This window comes from Sorex araneus, chromosome 1, assembly GCF_027595985.1.
Source record: "Sorex araneus isolate mSorAra2 chromosome 1, mSorAra2.pri, whole genome shotgun sequence".
NCBI classification, from domain to species: domain Eukaryota; kingdom Metazoa; phylum Chordata; class Mammalia; order Eulipotyphla; family Soricidae; genus Sorex; species Sorex araneus.
The window spans coordinates 406,826,361-406,849,273 of NC_073302.1; the positions used below are offsets into that span (position 1 = coordinate 406,826,361).

At 38.5% G+C, this 22,913-nt stretch overlaps 1 protein-coding gene across 1 annotated transcript in view; it reads right to left on the reverse strand.

Moving 5' to 3' along the window:
* Window positions 1-4,680, reverse strand: part of SLC26A3 (solute carrier family 26 member 3) — a 38,228-nt gene extending 33,548 nt beyond the window's left edge. Inside the window, exons 1-5 of the mRNA XM_055123843.1 lie at window positions 4,550-4,680; window positions 3,499-3,638; window positions 2,085-2,195; window positions 1,662-1,831; window positions 112-276 (exon numbers count right to left, since the gene is read on the reverse strand). Coding sequence (XP_054979818.1) covers window positions 112-276; window positions 1,662-1,831; window positions 2,085-2,195; window positions 3,499-3,638; window positions 4,550-4,680 — 717 coding nt within the window. The remainder of the gene's footprint in view (window positions 1-111; window positions 277-1,661; window positions 1,832-2,084; window positions 2,196-3,498; window positions 3,639-4,549) is intronic.
* Between the last annotated feature and the right edge of the window lie 18,233 nt (window positions 4,681-22,913).

Sequence of the window (22,913 nt, forward strand, 5' to 3'; positions counted from 1 at the left end):
TTCTGTGGCAGGGCATTCCCTTTTGCTCTCTCTCTCTCTCTCTCTCTCTCTCTCTCTCTCTCTCTCTCTCTCTCTCTCTCTCTCTCTCTCCTTTTGGGTGGAATAACTTACTTTAAAGAGTGAAAATGGATCCGTATGTGCCGGGACTGTCAGCTGCAACATAAATTTGAGCTGGGAAACTAGAACATGGATAGCGGCAGCAGTGGTGAAACCACTGATTAAGGACTCCGATAAATAGACTGACACAAATCCAATCTGCAGACACCCCATGAGCAACTGGAAAGTGAGAAGCAAAGGGTCTTGTTGGTGTAGATTAGCAACATATCCCAGCAACTGAAAATTTGTCTTTCAAAGAATTCAAAATGTAAATGTAGTTTGACCCACATATATATATGATTTGAAAAAGCAAACGTCCCAGTATCCGGGATGACCTCTGTGTCCCTTACCCCTTTTACTTTCCTCTACTTTCTCTCAAGCTGAAATCTTAAATGGGGTTCAAATAACATGTGTCTAGTACACCTTCAAGAAACAATAGTAATATTTAGAAGACTCACTCATAAGTCTTTGCAGGAGAATCTTATTAGCATCAACCCTCAAAAATTCTCAGGTTATATTTTCTAGCTGTGGTCATCTGTCTGGGTGAACACACCACAGCCATTGACATTTTCTCAAACAAGTTACTTGACTGTCTTGAGCAATATGTAACAGTCTTGAACATAAGCGGTGATTGGTTTTAACTTGGCTGCAGTGGTTCATTTCCTCAACACACTGGAATTTTGCAATAAGATGAGTGGTTAGATCTTCCTTTTCTTGGACCCCTGACCTGTCTTTCTACTCATGTCTCTGGAATGCAGCCAGAGCTGTGAACATACAAAGGTACTAGATTCAGAAATGTATTAGAAAGATTGGTTAGTCATTATTGGTCAGTCAAACACACCACTGAATTTTTGTATTCCTTTTTTTTCTTTTTAAAGGATCCCTAATGATAAACACTTGCAACATCTTGAGGAGTCTGTGACACATTTGCACTATTCAACAATTGTGTCAGGAATGTACTTTAAAACGAGGTATTCAGCCCCTCCAAATCCTCTTCAACTTTCCTCTAATCTTTGATAGAAACAATTCAAAGTGCCCGGCCCAAATCCCTTCCAACTAGATTACAGTCCGAGAGGAACTAGAAAGAGTGTTCCCAGCTTCTGGTGTCACTATTGCTCACATAGACCTACATTTAGTGACTGTATTTATTCCAGGTACTTTAATGGATAAAACATTTCGCTCCCCACCCACAGACGCCTTCCTGTTTCCATATTTACTTCTATTTTTATGGTCATAGTAGAAATGAAATCTCCTCTCTTCCCCTCCCTCCTCTCCCCAACGTTCTTCAGGAGTTGAACTCAGAGCCCCACACTTGCAAGGCAAGTGCTCTCCCACTGAGTCATGTCCGAGGCCGTAACAATGACTTCTCTTTCAGCCTCATACTCATTCATCTTTGCAACATGGATCTGCTCTTCTCTTTCTGCTTAAGGTGAATTACCTTAAGTTCTTTCTCTGGATCACCGAAGGGAAGGATTGAGGAGGGAGGACAGGAAGGATACAACCCAGAGAGATGTGTATTAGGACAGGTAGATTGCAGAAGGTAGACTGCATAAGCAAGTGCTTACCTGCATGATTCCAGAAAGGACTGTGACTGATGCAGCCACCATCACCCTCTGCTCATCTAGTGATGAATTATTGCTCATTGAGCTATTAGAGTTCAGAGCATTCATATTCTCTTCTGGGACTAATCTCATCACTACAGCTCCTACCATCATACTCAGAACTGGAAATGGACCTAATTAACAGAGGGTGAATTGTGGTCAATATATAGGTTCCCTTAAGGTACGATTGTCTTTAAACTGCAATACATTATATAAAAATGCAACCACCTATAGCTCAACCCTCCTCCCTCCAGCCCATTTTAATTCTTACAAGAAACTTGCTTTTCTCCTGGGTTAGGCACAATTTGGAATTTATACAATATGTGGATAAAGGAATTAATAAAGAAAAAGTAACTTGAATGTCAATTAGCCCAGGAATTCACTTACCTACAGATATATGTCTAGAAGTGCCCAAGAAAAAATAGACTATAATTGGGAAAAAAGCTGCATACAGTCCATAGCTTGGAGGGATGTTGACCAGCAGGGCATATGCCAAACCTGTAAATACACAAATATCAGGAATCTTTTTGCCTATTAAGGGGACTGTAATGTTTCTTATTCTTTTTATAAGTGTTTAAAAATAGACCTTAAAAATAAGTTACTTTATTAATTTAAATGTACCAAAAATGTAAGTATTAAGAGCTAAAGGAATTATCTCCTAGAAAATAGGTAAATCTTTGTATCTTGACATGAAGCAATGATTCAAATTCTTAGATTCTATGGCATAAATAATCAAACTAAAACAGAAATAATAGACTTAATTAAAAATTTAAAGTGTACGCTTTGAAAAATATTATTAAAAAGTGAAATGGCATTCCACAGAATGGGAGAGATTATTTCAATGTACATATATATGTATACACACATACATATATATATATACACATACATATGTAGCCATGTATTGGATATGATATAACATCCAGGAATTATGACTACCCTCTGAAAATCGAAAATTTAAAAAACTAATTTTTAAGTGTGCAGAAATATTTTAATATACATTTTCCAAAAATATTTAAACATTTCTCTTTATATATCTAGAGATCTGTACACATCTCTAGATATATAAATAAATATTTATGTAACTAGAGATATATGTAAATAATATATTTAAATATTTGCATACTTACAAATATCTACATATATCTCCCTAACTATATCTAGAAAGAGCCAGTAAACAAACATATAGATGATCAACATCATTAATCATTAGGAAAGTACAAATCAAAATCATAATTTAACCACACTCACTGAGAAGCTAAAATAAAAAAGGCAGGCAATCCCAAGTGTTCATAAGTTTGTAAAGAAATGTGAATCCCCATACATCTCTAGAGGCCCGCCAAATAGAACAAGTGTACTCTGATATACATACCCAAGAGCACTGAAATGTGTTTCCGCAAAAATATTATATACAAATATTCATGATAGCATAACTAATAATAACCACAAAGTGGAAATGGACAGCCCAGATGTCCATTGACAGATGAACTGACAGATAAAATGAGTCATATCCATACAGTAGAATATTACTTATCCACAAGCAACATAAATCCTGAAAACATTATGCAAAATGAAAGGAACCAAACACAAGCACACATATCCTATGAAATACCTGGGAGAGACAAATCTACTTAAAATGCTGTGAAGTGAAAAGTGACTGCCTATGAGAAAGATGGTTGGGGCGATGTGGTAGAATTGTTATGGACATTCATTATAGTGATGGTTGTACAATTTTGTTAAATATACACACTGAAAGTTTGAACTTTACAGTAAGAAAATCATATCTTTAAAAAAAAATTACCTTGTAGTACAGCCACTAGTCCAGTGCTGATTCCAGAAACAATATCACTAAGTAGCCATTCTTTCACCTGGTATGATGGTAACCAAGATGCTATCGGGAACAAAGAAAGGGCAATTCTCTTGGCCTTTTTTGTGGAACAGCTGGAAATATTGAAAGTACAGGTCAGTCAGTTTAAATAAAAATTAAGTGTAGTGCCTTGCTCTTCAAGCCTGTATTCTCCTTGAACACATATCTTTCTTGCTTGTCACTGTGTAACTTTGCTTTTTCCACTTTCAAGAAGCATGTTCTCTCATGAACACATACTTCTCTCTATCTCCTTACCTCTTTCAATGCAAACTTTGTGCAATAGAAACTATCTTGCTTCACCATGAAAAATATAAGTTTAGTATTTAACTGTAGGAAAATTAATTAGATGGAAAATTAGCAAGGAAGACTGTGTATTAAAGAATAAGCTAGTACTTCCATGAACTTTCTTGGTAGTACTCATATCCTTATCCCTGGCTGAGTCAAAGGACTTTTTTAAAAAGAAAATTCATAAAGAAAAAAAAAAGGAAATTCATGGAACAGGACAGATATCACAAGGGTTAAGGTGCTGACTTTGCATGCAACTGGTGCTAGTTTGATTCTCAGGACTACTGACTGCATAGGGTCCCCAGCTCTGCCAGGAGTGACCCCTGAACACAGAGCCAAGAGTAAACTGCACAGATATGAGAGAAAGAAAGATAACAGCCAAAAAAAAAATGTTTTTCTTTAACAAAATAGAGCTTGTTTGTCATCCACAGCTTGAACTGTAGAACTTTCCGATGAAGAATTTTCTTCTGTCCTTATCTATCAATCCTCTGATAGAAAAACACTGTGTTGAGAACTGAGGTGGTGTTCATTTTAGAAATGAACTTTCCAACTTGGCAGGGAGTAGGAAGTTTAGAAACCAAAGGAGAAAAAAATGCCAAAGACTGTGGGGTAGAGGCAGACAGAGAACTTCGGAAGTTTGGAAATTTAGAAGAAAGTGCTTCATTTATTCTTCATGCCAGTATCTTAAAAAGGATCTTACCTACAACACGTTTTGAGATGATCCAGAAATGTCTTGTGATGTCTGTATTTCTTTTTATGATCTTCCTCAAAGGCATTTGCAGAATACACTGGCCTGGACACGATGTACTGGTTCCCAATGGGTTCAATCATTTTGCTTTCTTGGACAGCTTGTGATAAGTGGAAGACCTTTGCTTGCTTTTAGCAGGTGAAAATGCCTGAAACCAAACAGAACTGGCTTCTTAAATAACTCGGAGATAATGTGATGCAATTTTCAGATGAGTGAGCTCCGAACTGAATGTTACCACCTTTTGAGATCAAAAGAGGCAGGATTAAGGGACCTAGATTGTGTTTTTCGGCAGTGTCATCCTTTTTCACTCCAATGAACTAGATCCTTGGTTAAGTAACAAGGGATTTTATTTATTTATTTTTAAGGACCACCAGAGAAATAGAACAACAACCAAAAAAAAAAAAAGAAGAAGAAGAACTCAGTCTACTAGTCAATGAATGCACTTTTTTTTCCTTTTAAACTTGCAAACATCTCATCAAGCAAAGGAAGTTATAATTCTTTTCCTACAACATTTCAAAAGTTATGGTACTGGAGAGATTAGTACTGTTACAGATTAGACTTAAATTTTCTGTTTTCCCCAAGTTTAGTCAATTTTTTTTACTTTCATTTTGTGATACCTTTTTAAAATTAAAAAATTTGTGACATTCAAAGATATCACCCATCTAACTTATTTTCCTATTGTTTCTGAGAGAAAAACAGTTATAAAATTTATAGTTGAGTAAACTATGGTACAAAGTTATTTAGATCACTATCTTGGGCAAACTACTGAATAATATTTATTTTTCTAGATAATTGGGATAATTGAGATAGTAAGGCCCAAGGTGATTGTGAATATGAAATGGGATTTTTCAAGGACCTAGAATTGTACCTTGCATACTATAGGAACTTATTAAATGACTATTTTAAATTAGGATTTTCTGTGCAAGGTGTTTGGAACTTTTTTATTCTCCTTCCAGTCCTGTATTACCTTTGAAAATTCAATTTTGCAAACGCTTTTTATTATGTGTTCCCCTAATTTAGTCTTGACAATTCTTTGAGGAGCTCACTATTCTTGTTATTGTCTTCTAACAAATGAGAAAATAATAGTACAGCACCGTTCTCCCCTGCCGAACACCCTCCTGAACCAAGCAGTTTCCGAGGTTCTGTAGCAAGCATATCATCAAAAACACCATTTTAATTTTTGGCCTTCTTTTCTAATTTTTTTCTAGAACACATGGCTTTTCTATTGTCAAATGTGAACATAAACTGAACATTCCAGAACATTCCAGCTCCCCATTAGCATTCCCCCACCTCCCTAATCTCAGATTCTCTATTACTACCTCTAATGTCCAGGGTTTTGTTCTTTGACCTCAGTCATGGCTATTAATTGAATTATCTTGCACTAGATTATTCCTTGTCATAGGGTGCTCTTAGAGCTCAAAGGATTTTTGTGTGTTTGCAGAGCTTAAATTATGATCAGGAACTAGATGCTGCCTCAGCTTCTGGCCCAATCTGGCCACCCATTTATCTCCTCCACCCTATTCCCTGGCTCATTCCGAAAGCTCTTTCCACACTGACTTTCTCTGACCACAGTGTGGTTCTTCAGCCCCAGTCTCTGGTTTGACCTCCAGAATTTGTGTCTTGTTAAGTTTTGATCTGACTGTTCATTCCCTCCTGACCCTCTTTTCCTCTCACTCCTATCATCTTCCCGCCTCCATTTTCTCACCCAGCATTTCTGTTCTAGATGTCAGATCTTACTATGGGTTATATATGGTACTTGCCATTCTCAGAAGAATTTGCACAGGAAGTGGAGTTAGTAAGCTCATTATTGTGTCTAGCATAAATTTATTGGAAGTTATGGTTGGGGCATCAATAGTTAAGATCTAAACCATGTGAATGATACATGGTACCTTAGATCTTTTGCAAAGGTTGTTTGGACTGTCTTTCAGACTAGCCTTAATCCTGTGAAATATCCGTTCTAGTAAATCATTGGATAAAGAGTATTTAATTACCTCACATTTCATTTTGTCAGTTGTAATGGATAGAGAGATTCCACTCTTATATGACTTTACTCAGTTTTACTAAATTGTTCATGAAAACTCATTAGTTCTCGTCCTTTAGTAAGATTCTAAAAGCATTCTTTTTCTTCCATTTGCTACCAGATATGTTCTCTCTGCTAACCCAGTCTAACGATTTTGTTTTGTTTTGCCAGTTGCATTGATGGAATAAATGGTTTCATTTCTACTGAGTTTGCGTCCTTGAGGATGACCCTGGTAGCTTCCACAGAGAGAGCCATCATATCTTCAGCAGCATCAAAGGATGGATTCCTGCTGTCTGCCTACAGACCCAAAAATGCATCCTTCTCACACCCAGACACTGACAGCAAGGGGGGTGCTTAAGGAATCGGGTAGCTTAAGAAGTCTCCAGAATCTAGTGAGGCGTTACATTTCAGTCCTATTTTTTTTCATGCAGTGAACCCCTGGTACCCAAAGTCCCTGCCTCATATACTACAAGAAATAAACATTGAGAGTCACTGAATTAACTAAACCCAATTTCTTCTGAGAAACATTTTATATGGTCATGCATATAAATGTCATTTTTCTTTTTATTATTTCTGGGATTCTTTTTTTAAGTGTAAATATTTTCCCCTTTATCTCTTCCATTTTCTGGGGTCTCCTCCCTAGGTTTGAGAGCTCTGGGGCCTGGCAACGTAACTTGGACCCAACAGACCACATCTAACCATGTTGGGACGGGAGGTAGATGTATATGATACAAGGGATCAAACTCGGGTTCCCCATTATACAAGGCAAGCACTCAGGCTATTGAAGCTATTTCCTCTGCTTATTTCGGAGCTTCTTGACAATGGCTTAATTAAGTTAGGAATTCAAAAGAAGTCTATTATTTGGTTGGTTTGGGGGCCATACTCAGTGGTATTGGGGGCTTAATCCTGGCTCTGTGCTCAGGGATCACACTTGTCCACGCTTGGGGGGCATGTGTAGTGTTGGGGTTGGCTATCTATAAAGCCTTACCCTTCTACTGTCTCTCTGGCCCCCTTTTCAGCATTCTTTTGGGGGACACTCAGCAGTGCTCAGAGCTTACTCCTGACTCTGTGCTCTTCTGGCAGTGCTTTCTTAGGTGGTACCAGAGATTCCAAATGGGGTGGTCCATGTACAAGACAAAAGCTTTATTCCCTAAACTATCTCTCCAGACTCCAAAAGCAATTTAATTAACTTTTTTTTTTCTGAACAAGATAACTCCTCCTCATAAAATCTTGTAAAGCTTTTTCTTGGTTTCTGGAAGAGTCACAATTTCAGTTTAAAATGTCACACCTATATTCAAATATTAGGCTATTCACTTTTTTTTCCCTCTTAATGCCAAGATTTCTCTTTGGATTTTTTGCCTTTTTAGGGGATTACAATTCATTCTCAGAGACATCTTCAAATATTTTTAGAACACTAAATCTTGTTTGTACATAGTTTCACTTTCCCCCCCCCTTTCCTATGCTATGTTATTTTAGGTGTTTTCCTTTTCTAAGATCTATACAGCTGTATTCTTTGATATTTACAAGAACTCACAGATGGTATATGCATGTAAATATAGTATCTATAAAATAAAATTTTCAAGAATTTATATAGCATCTATATTGACTTTTTTTAAAATCCTAAGGCTTAATTATATGCATTTGTCTTTCCCTGCTTTGTTTCATTTTTATGAGCAGAAATGTAGTACTGGGCTTAATTTCTGAGGTTAATTTTCTTACAGTTTAACTCTCTGGTTTATTAATAACTTTTTATCTCAAGGGACTAGGGATGGACACAGATATATCTTTGTCTTTGCTCTCCATTACCCACCAAGTTCCACTCACCTCCACACTGCAACCCTGACACTCATCAACCCTCTGCACTTCCACCCTGCTTGACCCACTCCCCACTACCTGCCCTAAGTAAGGCCTTACTGCTTCCCCTTCCCCCTCCTTCTCATTCAGCTATTAGGTGTTCAAGTCTCTCAAAAGTTTACTGCTATTGTTTGTTTACTTTTGTTTTTGGTTTTGGTTTGGGGGGCCACACCCGGTGGTGCTAGGGATCAACAGGACCAATATGGAGTGCCGGGGATAAAACCCGGATCTACTAGGAATATGTCCAGCCTGCTGTACCATGGCCCCTGCCCCAGAGTCTACTGTTTTGCTGAGGTACAACTGACTTGACCCAAGATGCTCAGAAGCAGTGCTAGGATTTGTCTTGAGTGAGGGGTCACTTGCAATCAGTAAGCTAGCAGAAGAGGTGGGCAGGTGTGCTGAGCACTTCAGGCCCCTCCCAACCACCAAAGATCAAATTTTCCACTGTTCTTGTCAAGGGTGGGCTCTCCTGGGCACCGTCCCTTAGAAGGATCTCAAAATACTCCTGTACCAATTCGTGGAAAACCAGAGGCATGCCAACACTGTTCCTTGAATTGTTCCATGGACGGTGGAAAATACAGTGCTGTTTTGATGATTGTATCTGGGGTGCGAAAAGGTGGGAGAATAAGCAGAATAATTGCTCCAGTGAGCCTCTTCGGAGAAACGCCAGTGGCTGCTGGCCGAAGATGAACCGGCAATCAAGGCACGTATTACTTTATGTTCTGCTTGATGGCCAGTGGATTAATACAAGTAGTGATTGCATCAGAATCAGAGGCAGAAAGGGATGAGATGAAAACTGGGTGAGGGTGGGTAAAGGGAGGATAGAAGGTTGTTAATTACCATGTTAATGAACAGAGGGCCGAAGACTGGGGCAGGCAGTCATTTCTAGCTAACCAGTGCTATGCTTTCTGTGTGTTGGAGACTTTTGAATCACAACAGGGCAATTTACTGATGAATCTATGTTAAGGATGTGAACTGGAACGATCTATTTCTTTGAAAGCAATCAGTGGGTTTATTATTTAAGCATGGAAGGCATTTCCATCTCTCCCTATTAGTGATGATCGTTTGAAACCCTTTCAAATTGTTTTTGAAGCCCAAGTATTTTCCTGGAGAGAGAGCACAAGATGACATTGAAGGCAACCAAAAGTTATGGTACCAGGTAAGGATTCTGAGAGTGTGAAGGTGAATCTTGAAGAGATTCCTAAGGTAAGAAGGCTATTGGAAGAGGTTTCGATTTTTTTTTGTTCAAAAATAATATTGATAATTTACATAATTATATTTCAGTAACTGGTGGGCATGAACATAGCATGCACTTTACATAGCTTATTCAAAAAGATTCTTGATGTGACATTTTAGGTAGTGGTTTCATAACATCTAGGAAGTTGGCTAAGTTTTACCTTAATCTTTGTTCAGGTACTAAGTATTATATTGGTAACTTTTTCATTAACATTTGTTATTAATGGCTGTTCTTCTGAAAAACTAGCTCTAATCTAGTCAGGGGGGACAGCACAAAAGAGTGACAATTGGCCGCTAAGTAGCCCTGATCTCATGTCCCTGCTTTGCTGTTGTTTAACTGTGTTGCAGGAGACTCATCTTGACATTTTTCTAATGATTTCGCTTTATAGGCAACAAAGCCTTGTCTTCCAGTTTGGGGATCACCGTCCTTTGAATTTGAATTTTTTAAAAAATCAATAGTATTTCTTTCTTTCTTTTTTTTTTTTTTTTGCTTTTTGGGTCACACCCAGCGATGCTCAGGGGTTACTCCTGGCTCTGCACTCAGGAATTACTCCTGGATGTGCTCAGGGGACCATATGGGATGCTGGGATTCGAACCCGGGTTGGCCGCATCCAAGGCAAATGCCCTACCCGCTGTGCTATCACTCCAGCCCAAAAAAATCAATAGTATTTCTAATGGTAAAAGGGGATGCCATTTCCTTCCCTATAAGGCTTTTGTCAAGACTAAAAGTAAGGTATATAATGAGAGTTTTAATTGTCTAGGTAATGGTCTCAGGAGGTAGTTGACTGCATTGACGGCATAGACCCAATTAGTAACTGGGCCTGCATGACAAAAATTAATGGGAACTTTAAAAAAAATTGTTGGTGTGGTCAACTTTCCTATGACATCATGTTTAAGTCAGGCTTATCCAGAATTAGCACTCATTATTTTAACATAATTTTTAAAGCATCTGCTATCTCAGTGTCTTAGGCTTGGCATACTTTGGATTTGGCCTATCTCATGAAAGTCGACACACCCTCCTCCTCCAACACAATTATGGCAGTTTCTTAATACACCATGATATTTCATATCTTCATGTCTTTGTGCACATTGTTTCCTTTATCTATGTTTTTCTTCTCCAACACCTGCAAATTCCAATTTATCCTTAGAAATACTCAGCTGTCCTTGACCATTGATTTGTGCCTTCATTCCTTCAATGAGCATTTATCGGGCTATTGTTTATCAGAAGCTCTGTTCCTAACATAGTTATGTAAGATAAGACCATGCTGTAAAACCCTCATGGAATCCCCTAGAAAGAGTTAATCATTCCCTTCTTGTCAAACCTTGTATAGATTCTCATCTCATAGTGTACTGTATCATCATTATTTGTTTAGACGGTTTTCTTCCCAGTAAGACCCAGGTTCACAAGCACAAAGATCAAACCTTCCATCAGTTACCCTCTTTGCATTGTATTGCTAATAAATATTTGTTGCAACAAACTGAAATCTAAAAAAAAGCTATATGAATGATAAGTGATGTGGTATTCAACAAAAAGTTTACATACACAGGAAGAGTGGCAAGAATGATTGGAGAAGGAGACAAGAGAAGGGGAATGAATGCAGATTGGAGTAGAGAAAGATTTTGTAAACTATGGATCTTGAGTCAGAACTTGAAATACAAACACATTTGGGAGATTATTAGAAAGCAATAGGAAAGAACGACTCAGCTTCAAAGGATGGTGTCCCCAAATTGGAAGACAAGGCTTTGTTGGCTAAAAGATGAGGCCATTAGAAAAGCACTAAGATGAGCCATAGTAAGAAATTTAAGAGTTATAGACTTACAAAAGAATAAAGATAGTCTCTTGATGTTCTGTCAGATGGCTATTTTCTCAGCACTTTCACTTTTCTCCTGTGAGGGAGGCAGAGGTCAGCATAAGTGTTACCAACCTGCAGATGAAGGACTTGAGATCAACTTCTCTGATCTCAGCTTCTCTGACTTTTCCAGGTTTTACTGGTAGTTAATGACAGGCCAGCATCAGAAGAAAGGTCTTGTTAATACTCTTCACAGGTCTCCAAATATATACTCATCATGCCATGTGGGTTTGGGGGAACATTAGCCCAGATCCTTAAGAGTGACCAGGCAAAAGAACAGAACAGAATCTAGGAGCTTGTTATCCAGGAATTAAGTCTTGAACTTTATTCTTCCTTTTATTCCCCAATCAAATATTCCCCAATCAAGAAGCTAGAAGAGGCTCTTTCTTAATCTTTGTTTGGAAACCTTTATGAATAGAAGCTGAACTCAGCTATTATTTATCTCAGTAGTAAAATCCATCCCCGCTTTATGAGCTATTTTATTTCTTTGTCAGATATGGGCAATTTAGTAGGCATTACACATTAATTTATATACTTCTTATTTATCCAGGCAAAAGAAGAAAGGTATTACTAATTCTCTATAATCTACCTGTTCTGAAATCAAATATTTGCTTTTTGATTTCTTAGTAGGAATGACTTTGTGTGGATAATTTTTCACTATGCTGTTTCTCTCTGACAAATTTACTTTGAAAAAAATTATGTAGTTAAACAATTCATAAGTTTTAAAATATGTTTCTCCCTTACATATTTTAAGAACACTATTCTATCTTTTTCTGACTTTTTGTGATGATAGTTGTGTGGGCCTTACTCAACTGCGATAAAGGGTCAACCAAGGCCACACATATGTCTGGTCCTATTAGGGATTGAACCTGGGACTTCGCACGTTTTAGACATATACTCTATTACTGGGGTCAGTAATCGCCCCTTTATCCTGACTTTTTTTTAAATTGGAGAGTGGGTGGATTTGGACCACAGATGGCAGTGATCAAGGGCTCTTACTGGCTCTGTACTGCTGAAGGTGCTCAGGGAACCATATGCAGGCAGTTCCAGGAATCAAATTGAGGTTGACCACATGTAAGGCACGCATTTTATCTCTAAACTGCCTCCCCGACACTTCTCCTGACATTTTAAAGAAATAAATTTAATCATGCTATAAATGCAAACCCAAGGGACAAGAAATCTGCACTGGATGATAATACTATTGGTATAGAGCTCTCTGCCTCATCCCAGTGACATTTGGTTTTGCGTCTTTTCACTGTTTATGCTTCTGCTACTATGCACTTTTATCTCTCCCCCTTTCCTTTCTGGAATTATGAAATTTATGGAATATCTGGCAGATAAATCACTCACTTGTGCACCAAGAAATATTTCTTTTCTTAATACTTTCTGGCAGATGATTCTATTTTCTGGAAAACCTTGTTCTAAAGACTTGCTTTATTTGCCAACCTCCAGAGCAGATAACTTATTTGCCCATTAAGCCAAAATTCAGCGTAGAATATAAGGAATTATTTGGCTGGTTAAGGAAAAAAAACCCCTCTATCTTTGAAAAGACTATTTAAGCTTTAATTATACTTGTAACCATTTATGCAATGAAATCTAAGCATACACAAATATTTTCTCACTACTAAGGTTCTAGACATCTATTTTTTTAGCCTATTGTTAGTAGAGTTACTCAAAAATATTCCTGCTTGTGGAATAAACTTTAACATCTAAATAGATTTTAATCAGAAAAGACACCATTTTCAAGAAATAGAAATCAGTTGGAATAAGAGAATAATAAATTTGGTTCCTACCTGATGCACACTCAGTGGGGGACTTCAGAAATAGAGGAAGATTTCTGAGATAACATAACCAAGTTCTAAGAGACTGAGTCCTTCCCCTTGGAAATATAGGCTTTGAACGCATCCATATGTACAGAAATGTCTGTATATAGGTTATATAAGGCACTGGCACTATTACCTCTCTGTCAGCTTTAATAATTAACCTTCATTAACTTTTACAACAAAGGAAAGACTCCAATGTGGTCTTGACCTTTGAGACTCCAATCAGCAGAAGGAATGATGAAAACAGCTTCTTGAGTTCCTTGTAAGACTTTACCACTGATTGGACTTGTGTATGTATTTCATTGGTTCGCAGAGATTTGTGCAGCACATGTGCATGCAGGGAAATAATATCTCAGCAAGAGTCTTTTCTCTGACCTTTTAACTACCATTTAAATGTGAGTTCAGAGCTGCAAGCAGGAGGACTCCATGGAACTCTCACATGCTGCAAAAGAGTGGTATACAGGGTTAACTGTGGTAAGAGACAGCCTGGTAAGGAAGCTCTCCCAACTCCAGCTAATAGACCTGTTTGCACTTGTGTTTAGGTACGGTAGTCCCAAACAGTGCTCAGAGAACTTGGGGGAAGGAGGGGCTACTCCCAGTAATAGTCTCTCAAGTCCTGTCTGGCAATGTGATGGAATGCTGCTCAGGTCTAGAAGTATTGGAGGATGCCAGGGCCACCCTGACAGTACTCAGGGCCTCCAGGGTAACATCTGTGGTGCTTGGAGGATAGCCCAGACATGCCAAGAATGAAACTTGTGGCCTTGTGCATGTATTAATGTGCTCCAGTCCTTTGAGATCTCTCCCTGCCTGTTTTCACTCTTAAATTTCTGTTCTCACCTTCCCCCATCCTTCCTGCTAAGAGTAGTAAATCCCCTGTTGATAATGCCGATAAATCAAATCCTTGTGTTACTTAACCTCTTAGCATTTGATCCTTCTGGTTACTTTCCTAAAAACCACTCTTAAAAATTTTTGTTTATGGTTACATTGGTGGTAGGAAATGTACACTAGTGAAGGGATGCGTGTTGGAACATTGTATGACTGAAACTTAATCATTAATAAGTTTGTAACTGTATCTCATGGGGATTCAATATATATATATGTGTGTGTGTATATATATGTGTATATATATATATATATATATATATATAAGGAACCATCTTTGATGCCATATAAACTCTAATACCAGCCTTGCTCCAGAGACCCATAAATAAATCTTGAAGGAGGTCAATGAGTTGCAAAAAATCCTTCAGACACCCATGCATGGCTGAGATATCTGGGGCACTTGGGGGTGGGGGCAGCCTAGGGCCTACCCAAACAGAGTCCCAGCAGCATCTCACTTCCACCCTCAAAATCGCCGCAGTGCCTCTGGCCAGACTCTATTGTCTTGGGACCAATCAAGACTCACCTAGAAATTAACCTGCTGAAATTTCAAGTACACGGGTTTTTTGTGACCAAAGTTTCCAGGCTTTCTCGGAGTCAGATATGCCACCTCCTCCCACCTCCCTGTACTTCTAGAAGCCTGAACAGTTATGTCCATACCCTAAAGGTACTGCCCAGATAAAAATTTAACTGCAGCTGAACCTCCAGTTAAAAGTTTTAGATTTCCTGGAGTGCAATCTCCAAACTCTACAACACTGATTATCTAGTGGTAGCACTCCACACTGGATGGAATGTGACATAGAAGGCAACCAATCTTTTTTTTAAAAATTTTATTTTATTTTATTGATTCACCGTGAGACATAGTTACAAGCTTTCATGTTTGAGTTACAATCACACAATGATCAAACACCCATCCCTCCACCAGTGCACATTGCCCACCACCAATATCCCCAGTATACTCCCCCTTCCCCACTCTCCCCCTGCCTCCATGGCAGATAATATTCCCCATACTCTCTCTCTGCTTTTGGGCATTATGGTTTGTACTGCAGATACTGAGAGGTTATCATGTTTGGTCCTTTATCTACTTTCGACATGCATCTCCCATCCTGACTGATTCCTCCATCATTTTCTTCTCTATTCATCCCTTCTCTACTTCAGCTGCCTTCTCCCCGCCCACTCATGAGGCAGACTTCCAACTATGGAGCAATCTTCCTGACCCTTCTATCTAACTGTCCTTGGGTGCTGGTCTCATGTTATGTTATTTTTTTAATTCCATAAATGAGTGCAGTTCTTCTATACCTATCTCTTTCTGACTCATTTTACATAGTGTGATGTCTATCCACTTAAGACAACCAATCTTGACTTACCAAACAGTAACACAAAATGCTTAATCTGTAACAACATCTTAATAATCCCTTAGACAAGGACGTAACGTCTTCAGATACAGCAATTTTACACTAACTTTCTTCTAAGAAAATGCTTTTTGATCATTCTGTTAATGATTTATTGATAACAAGTAATATAGCATAAATTACTATGGGCCTGCTATGGGGGAAGGCTTAAGAGATGGTCAGAAAATTTGAGACAATGGTGAAGGGAAGGTGATAAAGATGGTGGGAATTGGTGTTAGAATATTGAATACCTATAGCAAATCATCATGAATAATTTTGTAAACCACAGTATTTATATAAAGTGTAGGGGGAAATTTACATAAATAGGCCTGACCTATTTCATGTAAACTCCAAAATATGTTTGCACAGAATTCCTTTAACAGTAAAAGACAGGTAAGGCATGATTATTACCACAGTGAGACCCAAATATAAAATAAAATTTGATGCAATATCCTTTAGATGGGGCTGGAGCGATAGCACAGTGGAAGGGCGTTCGCCTTTCACGCGGCGGGCCCGTGTTCGATTCCTCCGCCCCTCTCGGAGAGCCCGGCAAGCTACCGAGAGTATCTCGCCCACACGGCAGAGCCTGGCAAGCTACCCATGGAGTATTGGATATGCCAAAAACAGTAATAATAAGTCTCACAATGAGAGACGTTACTGGTGCCCGCTCGAACAAATCGATGAGCAACGGGATGACAGTGACAGTGACAGTGATCCTTTAGATTGCAGTTGCATTTACTTTTTAACTGTATAAGAATTTTATTATGTTATATTAAAGGGTTTTTTAAATGAATTTTATTATGTTATATTAAAGGGTTTTATTTTCCTTATTTACATAGGTTAATATATAGCAATCACAAATTTGCTCATACTAATTTATTTTCTGATCATTCTATTTGCCATTCCTTAATGTTTTGTTGGAACAAGTAATATAAAATAAGTTTGTTATGTGCCGACGGGGCAGATTAGGGATGGGGTAAATGGGGACATTGGTGAAGGAAAGGTCACACTGGTAGTTGGAACACTAAATACCTGAAATGATTATATAATGAACAACTTTGTAAATCATTGTGATTTTGATAAAAAATAATTAGAAAATGTAAAATTTTGTTTTAAAATATTACACATTTTTGCCTCAAGTATATTTGCCAAATCTTCTTTCCTACTGTCTTTGGCATTCCCTAGGTTCTCTCCTGGGCTTCCTGTTCTGTCTTTTTCCTCTTGCCCTAAATAAAAGTCCCTTGCTTTCTGTGGCATTCCGATTTCTAACTTAGTTTCACATATTTAACTATCTAATAATTCTGCTTGATTTGGATGTGGCCATGTAGAACTTGACACTTTGAGCCCTGAACTCATGTTTTCCTTCAAATCTGCTTTCTCTCCAGTTCCCCCAAATCCCACTAGCAAGAATTCTCCTCTACATGTAACAGAAACCTGGGAATCCTCAACACTCCCTCTCCACCCATTCCCAGCCAGCTCATCGTCACCAAGCCCTAGTGACTCCATCTCCATTGTTTTCCTTCATTTTTACTCTCATCGCCCTCACCAAAGACCCACTGTCCTACAATACCCTCTACTTGTTACCTCTACATATTCCCAGTTTCTTCCCCGTTCAATAGTCAGAATATCTTTTAAGCTCATCTTCATGGGTCTAACAATTATAGTTAGGATAAAAGGTCTCCAAAGTTTTGCATGATCTTTCTTTCAACTAGATGTCTTACTGCTTTCTCCTACCCAGCTACAGTGGCATCTTTTTGTTCTAGAAAGTTTCTAGCTCCTTTCAAGCATAAAATACTCTTCTTCCTCCTTCTCTGTCTGGTTGTAACTTAGTTTCAAAGTCGGAGAGAACCCTGTGGGTTCCCCAATTAGAATTAGCTTCTCTTATATATGTTCTCATAGCATTCTGTGCTTTTATAATCAAGCACCATAATTTAAAAATAAATACTTTTGCAGTTATGTGTGTTTATTTTTTAGTGAAGCAAGACAGTTTTTATTGAAAATAGTTTAGAGAGAGATGTGAGGGGAGGGGTGGAAGGAGAGAGAGAGAGAGAGAGAGAGAGAGAGAGAGAGAGAGAGAGAGAGAGAGTCTTCAGAGTGGATAAAGCAGAAGCTAGCTTTTGGGAAAAGGTTATACACAATTTCTCCAAACTGTGTTCTCTGGAGTTCTCTGTACATGTAAAAGTTAATGTGGGTGTTGTCACACGGAAAACTTTGCACTCAATAGTCCTTTCATATTTGAGTTATGTGTTTAATATTGGATTTCCTCACTGGAATGAAGCTTCCTTATAGAAAGGAGACCTTTACTATCTTATTCATTACTCTATCCCAGCACCTGGAATCTATGTATCACAGGATTTATATTAATAATAGTTGGTTGATGTGATTAAGTCTGGTGATACTTTGACTCCCAATAAATTATCAACTTTCAAACCTCCCACATCACTAAAATCTCATACATATTTAACTCCATATTCTTTTGCACCATTTCTTTACCAATATATCCTAGACATCTGTGTAAAAAGTAATCTACTAGAGTATGCCCACACTCTGAGTGTGTGCTCTTTTGTCCTTTTATTCTTTATAATTTTGGGTGGCTTTCAGTAGTACTTGGGTTTTGCTTCCTACTCATGGCTGGAGGTCAGTTTCTCCTGTGGTGTTTAGGGGATCATGCAGTGCTGGGAATTGAAATGCCATGTGATGCATGAGCACTGTCCCTGTAAGCCATCACTTTGGCTCCATCTGAGTGTGTGCCCTTACTTTCCCTTACTTTTGTAAGCAGTCTTACTTAGAAACAGTAGTTGTGTCTGCACTTTGATTCTATTGTGTTTTCTATCCTCTAATAAGCCATTTTCTTTCTTTCCTTCTTTCTTTCTTTCTTTCTTTCTTTCTTTCTTTCTTTCTTTCTTTCTTTCTTTCTTTCTTTCTTTCTTTCTTTCTTTCTTTCTTTCTTTCTTTCTTTCTTTCTTTCTTTCTTTCTTTCTTTCCTCTCTTTCCTTCTTTTTTTTCTTTTCTCTTTTTCTTTCTGCCACACCTGGCTTTGCTCAGGGCTTACTCCTATTTCTACACTCAGCAATTACTCCTAGTGATATTTGGGGGACCATATGAGATGCTGGGAACCATTCAAGAGGCAAATACCCTACCCACTGTACTATTGATATGGCCCCTTTAATTAGTTATTTTCTATATCTTAGAAAAGGGTTGGCTGAATGATAATTGAGTGAGTTATACTTGATAGAATATAATTCTAAAGGAATCCGGACTAGTCAACTGTTGTTTTTTCTAAATTAAAAAAATTGTTCAAACATTTGAATTCCTTGTGACATCTAAAACACACAGTTTTGCTTCTTAGTGTCCTAAAATTTTATTCATTATGGGGCTGGAGAGATAGTACAGCTAGCAGGGCATTTGGCACCTCATATGGTCCCCTGAGCACCACCAGGAGTAGTGCTTGAGTATACAGAGCCAGGAATAAGATCTGAGAACTACCTGGTATGGCCAAAACAAACAAAAAAATGCATTAATAAAAATCTGAATACTTATGAAGAACTACTGTGCATCGAGCCAAAGAGAATACAGGAGTAAGGCACTTACCTTGCATGCAGCTGTGATAGCTGTCATCCTGGTTCAGTCCTTGGTAACACATGTCGTCCCCTGAGTACCACCAGGTTCACGCCTGAGCACAGAGAAAGAATAACCCTCTAGCATTACTGAATGTGGTCTAATCCCCAATAATTAATTAATAAATAAAAACATAAAATAACTACAATGAATTAACCAAACTGTTTTTTTTCTTTTTGGTTACTGGAAGACCTAGGAAATACTGTACATAAAGATGAAGCACAGACCACAGGTCAGATTAAAATAGTTTATTTTAGAAAAATAGGAGAATTTTGCAAGGCTTATGGTCACAAGTTGAATAAAGACATATCAAAAGCATTCCTACACACTAATATCAATCAACTAGAAAATGTAATGCGGAAAAGAATATCAAGGCTGGAGAGTTAGTAGAGCAGGTAAGGTGCTTGCCTTGCACACACCCGACTTGGTTCAATCCCCAGCATCCCACATGGTCCCCTGAGCAGCACCAGGGATAATTCCTGAGTGTTAGCCTGGAGTAACCCCTGAGCACCACTGGGTGTGATCCTGAAACAAAAACAACAAGAACAACAAATATGTCATTGGTAATAATAACAAAACTGCACTAGGATTAGTAAGAAAATTTTTTTCGTGTAAAAACACATAAGAAACTTATAGAGAAAATAATAGAATGTCATGATAGAAAATGAAAGAGGGACAGAAAGAAAAACTAAAAAGATTATAAAGCCATACATTTTCATGGCTGTTAAGTCTCCATAGCACACAGATTATTTTCCCCAAATTAACTGGTTATACTGAATTCAATTTTAATTAAAAAACTATAAATTTTTATTTCCGTGGAACTTGAAAAACTTGTTCTAAAATTTGAATGGAAACACTGAGAAAGTGAAGATAATTTTGAAAAGAAAAAATGAAGAGACACACACTCCTTTTACTATAATAGCTATTATAGCACTTTATCTGTGTACAGTGTACCATTGAAACATAGCAGAAATGTATAATGGAATTTGGCATATGACAGCTCACACTGCAGTCAAAAAAGTATGAACTATTGGATAAATAGTGTAAAGATAACTGTTTATTTACATGGAAACATTAAATCCAAATTTTACATTATGCATACTCACTTCTTAAATTTTTACTTAGGCACTATAATTCACAAGAGTGATAGGATAGCGGGTAGAGCATTTGCCTTGCACACAGCTGATCCGGGTTCAATTCCTCCGTCCCTCTCAAAGAGCCCGGCAAGCTACTGAGAGTATCTTGCTCGCATGGCAGATCCTGGCAAGCTACCTGTGGCATATTTGATATGCCACAAACAGTAACAAGTCTCACAATGGAGATGTTACTGTTGCCCGCTCAAGCAAATTGATGAGCAATGGGATGACAGTGATACAGTGAATGTTTGTGGCGGGGGCACACCTGGTGGTGCTCAAGGATTACTCCTGGCTGTGCACTTAGGAATTACTCCTAGCTAGTGCTCCGAGGACCATATGGGATGCTGGGGATCAAACCTGGGTTGGTATTTGCAAGGCAAGCACACTACCTACTATACTATCACTCCAGCCCCTAAGTTATTTTATTTTTAAACTCTTATGTTTAAAAATTCTTAAATTTTGGGCTGGAGTGATAGCACAGTGGGTAGGGCATTTGCCTTGCACATGGCCGACCCAGCTTCAAATCCCAGCAGCCCATATAGTTCCCTGAGCACCGCCAGGGGTGATTCCTGAGTGCATGAGCCAGGAATGACCCCTGTGCATCACAGGGTGTGACCCAAAAAGCAAAAAAAAAAAATTCTTAAATTTTGCAGATACATATCAAGATGGACTGGAGCGATAGCACAGTGGGTAGGGTGTTTGACTTGCATGCGGCTGACCCGGGTTCGATTCCTCCATCCCTCTCAGAGAGCCCAGCAAGCTACCTGAGAGTATCTTGCCCACACAGCAGAGCCTGGCAAGCTACCCGTGGCGTATTCGGTATGCCAAAAACAGTAACAACAAGTCTCACAATGGAGACGTTACTGGTGCCTGCTCGAGCAAATTGATGAACAATGGGACAACAGTGCTACAGTCCTACTGTTAATAGTATTTCGGACATAGGATGTTCCAACACCACGCTTACCACCACAGTGTTATCATTTCTCCACCACTGTCCCCTCTCCCATTTCCCACCCCTCGCTTATGGGTTGTTAACATTGACTATTTTGGGTATGTCTTTTGAGTCACATCTATTTGTTCCCAGATCTTATTCCTGGCTCTGAGCTCAGGGATCATTCCTGGTGGAACTCAAAGAATTATATAGGAAGCAGGGGATCCAACCTGGGTCAACCAGATGCAATGCAAGCGCCTTCCCTGCGGTGTCATCTTTCTGCTCCCTTCCATTGAATATTTTAAATTCCCTTTTTATGATTCTTTATATTTCACGTATAAATAGATAGTTATATATTTGTCCCCTTTCCTTTTACTGACTTCATTTAGTGTGACCTTCTAGTTCCTTGTAGTTCACTACATATTAGTGAATTGTAGGATTTCATTCTTTTTAATAGCTAAGTAGTATTTTGTTGTGTGTATACCACAGTTTATCCATTCTCCTGTCTGGGAACTTTTATCACACCATTACTTTTTTTTTTTTACACACACCGTTACTATTTTTTTAATTTTATTGAATCACCGTGAGGTAGTTACAAGCTTTCATGTTTGGGTTACAATCTCACAATGATCAAAAACTCATCCCTCCACCAGTGCACATTCCCCACCACCAATATCCCGGGTATACCCCCCCTTTCCCACTCTCCCCCTGCCTCCATGGCAAACAATATTCCCCATACTCTCTCTCTACTTTTAGGCACTATGGCTTGCAACACAGACACTGAGAGGTCATCATGTTTGGTCCATTATCTATTTATCTATTTTCAGCATGCATCTCCCATCCCAACTGGTTCCTCCAGCCATCATTTTCTTAGTGATCCCTTCTCTCTTCCATCTGCCTTCTCCCCTTTGCTCATAAAGCAGTCTTCCAGCTATGGGGCAATCCTCCTGGCCCTTGTATCTACGGTCCTTGGGTGTCAGCTTCATGTGATATTATTCTACCCTCCACAAATGAGTGCAGTCCTTCTATGTCTGTCCCTCTCTTTCTGACTCACTTCACTTAGCATGATACTCTCCATGTCTATCTATTTATAAGCAAATTTCATGACTTCATCTCTCCTAACAGCTGCATAGTATTCCATTGTGTAGATGTACCAAAGTTTCTTTAACTAGTCATCTGTTTTAGGGCATCGGGTTGTTTTCAGATTTTGGCTATTGTGAACAGTGCTGCAATGAATATATGGGTACACATGTCATTTCTACTGTGCCTTTTTGCGTCCTTGGGATATATCCCCAGAAGTGGTATTGCAGGGTCATATGGAACCTCAATTTCTAGTTTTTGAAGGACTGTTCATATTGTTTTCCAGAAAGGCTGGACTGTTGGCATTCCACCAACAGTGAGGGAGCGTCCTTTTTTCCCCACATCCATGCCAGCACTGGTTACTTTTGTTCTTTTGAATGTGTGACTCTTTTTGTGGTGTGAGATGATATCTCATTGTTGTTTTGATTTGCATCTCCCTGATGACTAGTGATGTGGATAATTTTTTCATGTGCCTTTTGGCCATTCACAAACCATTAT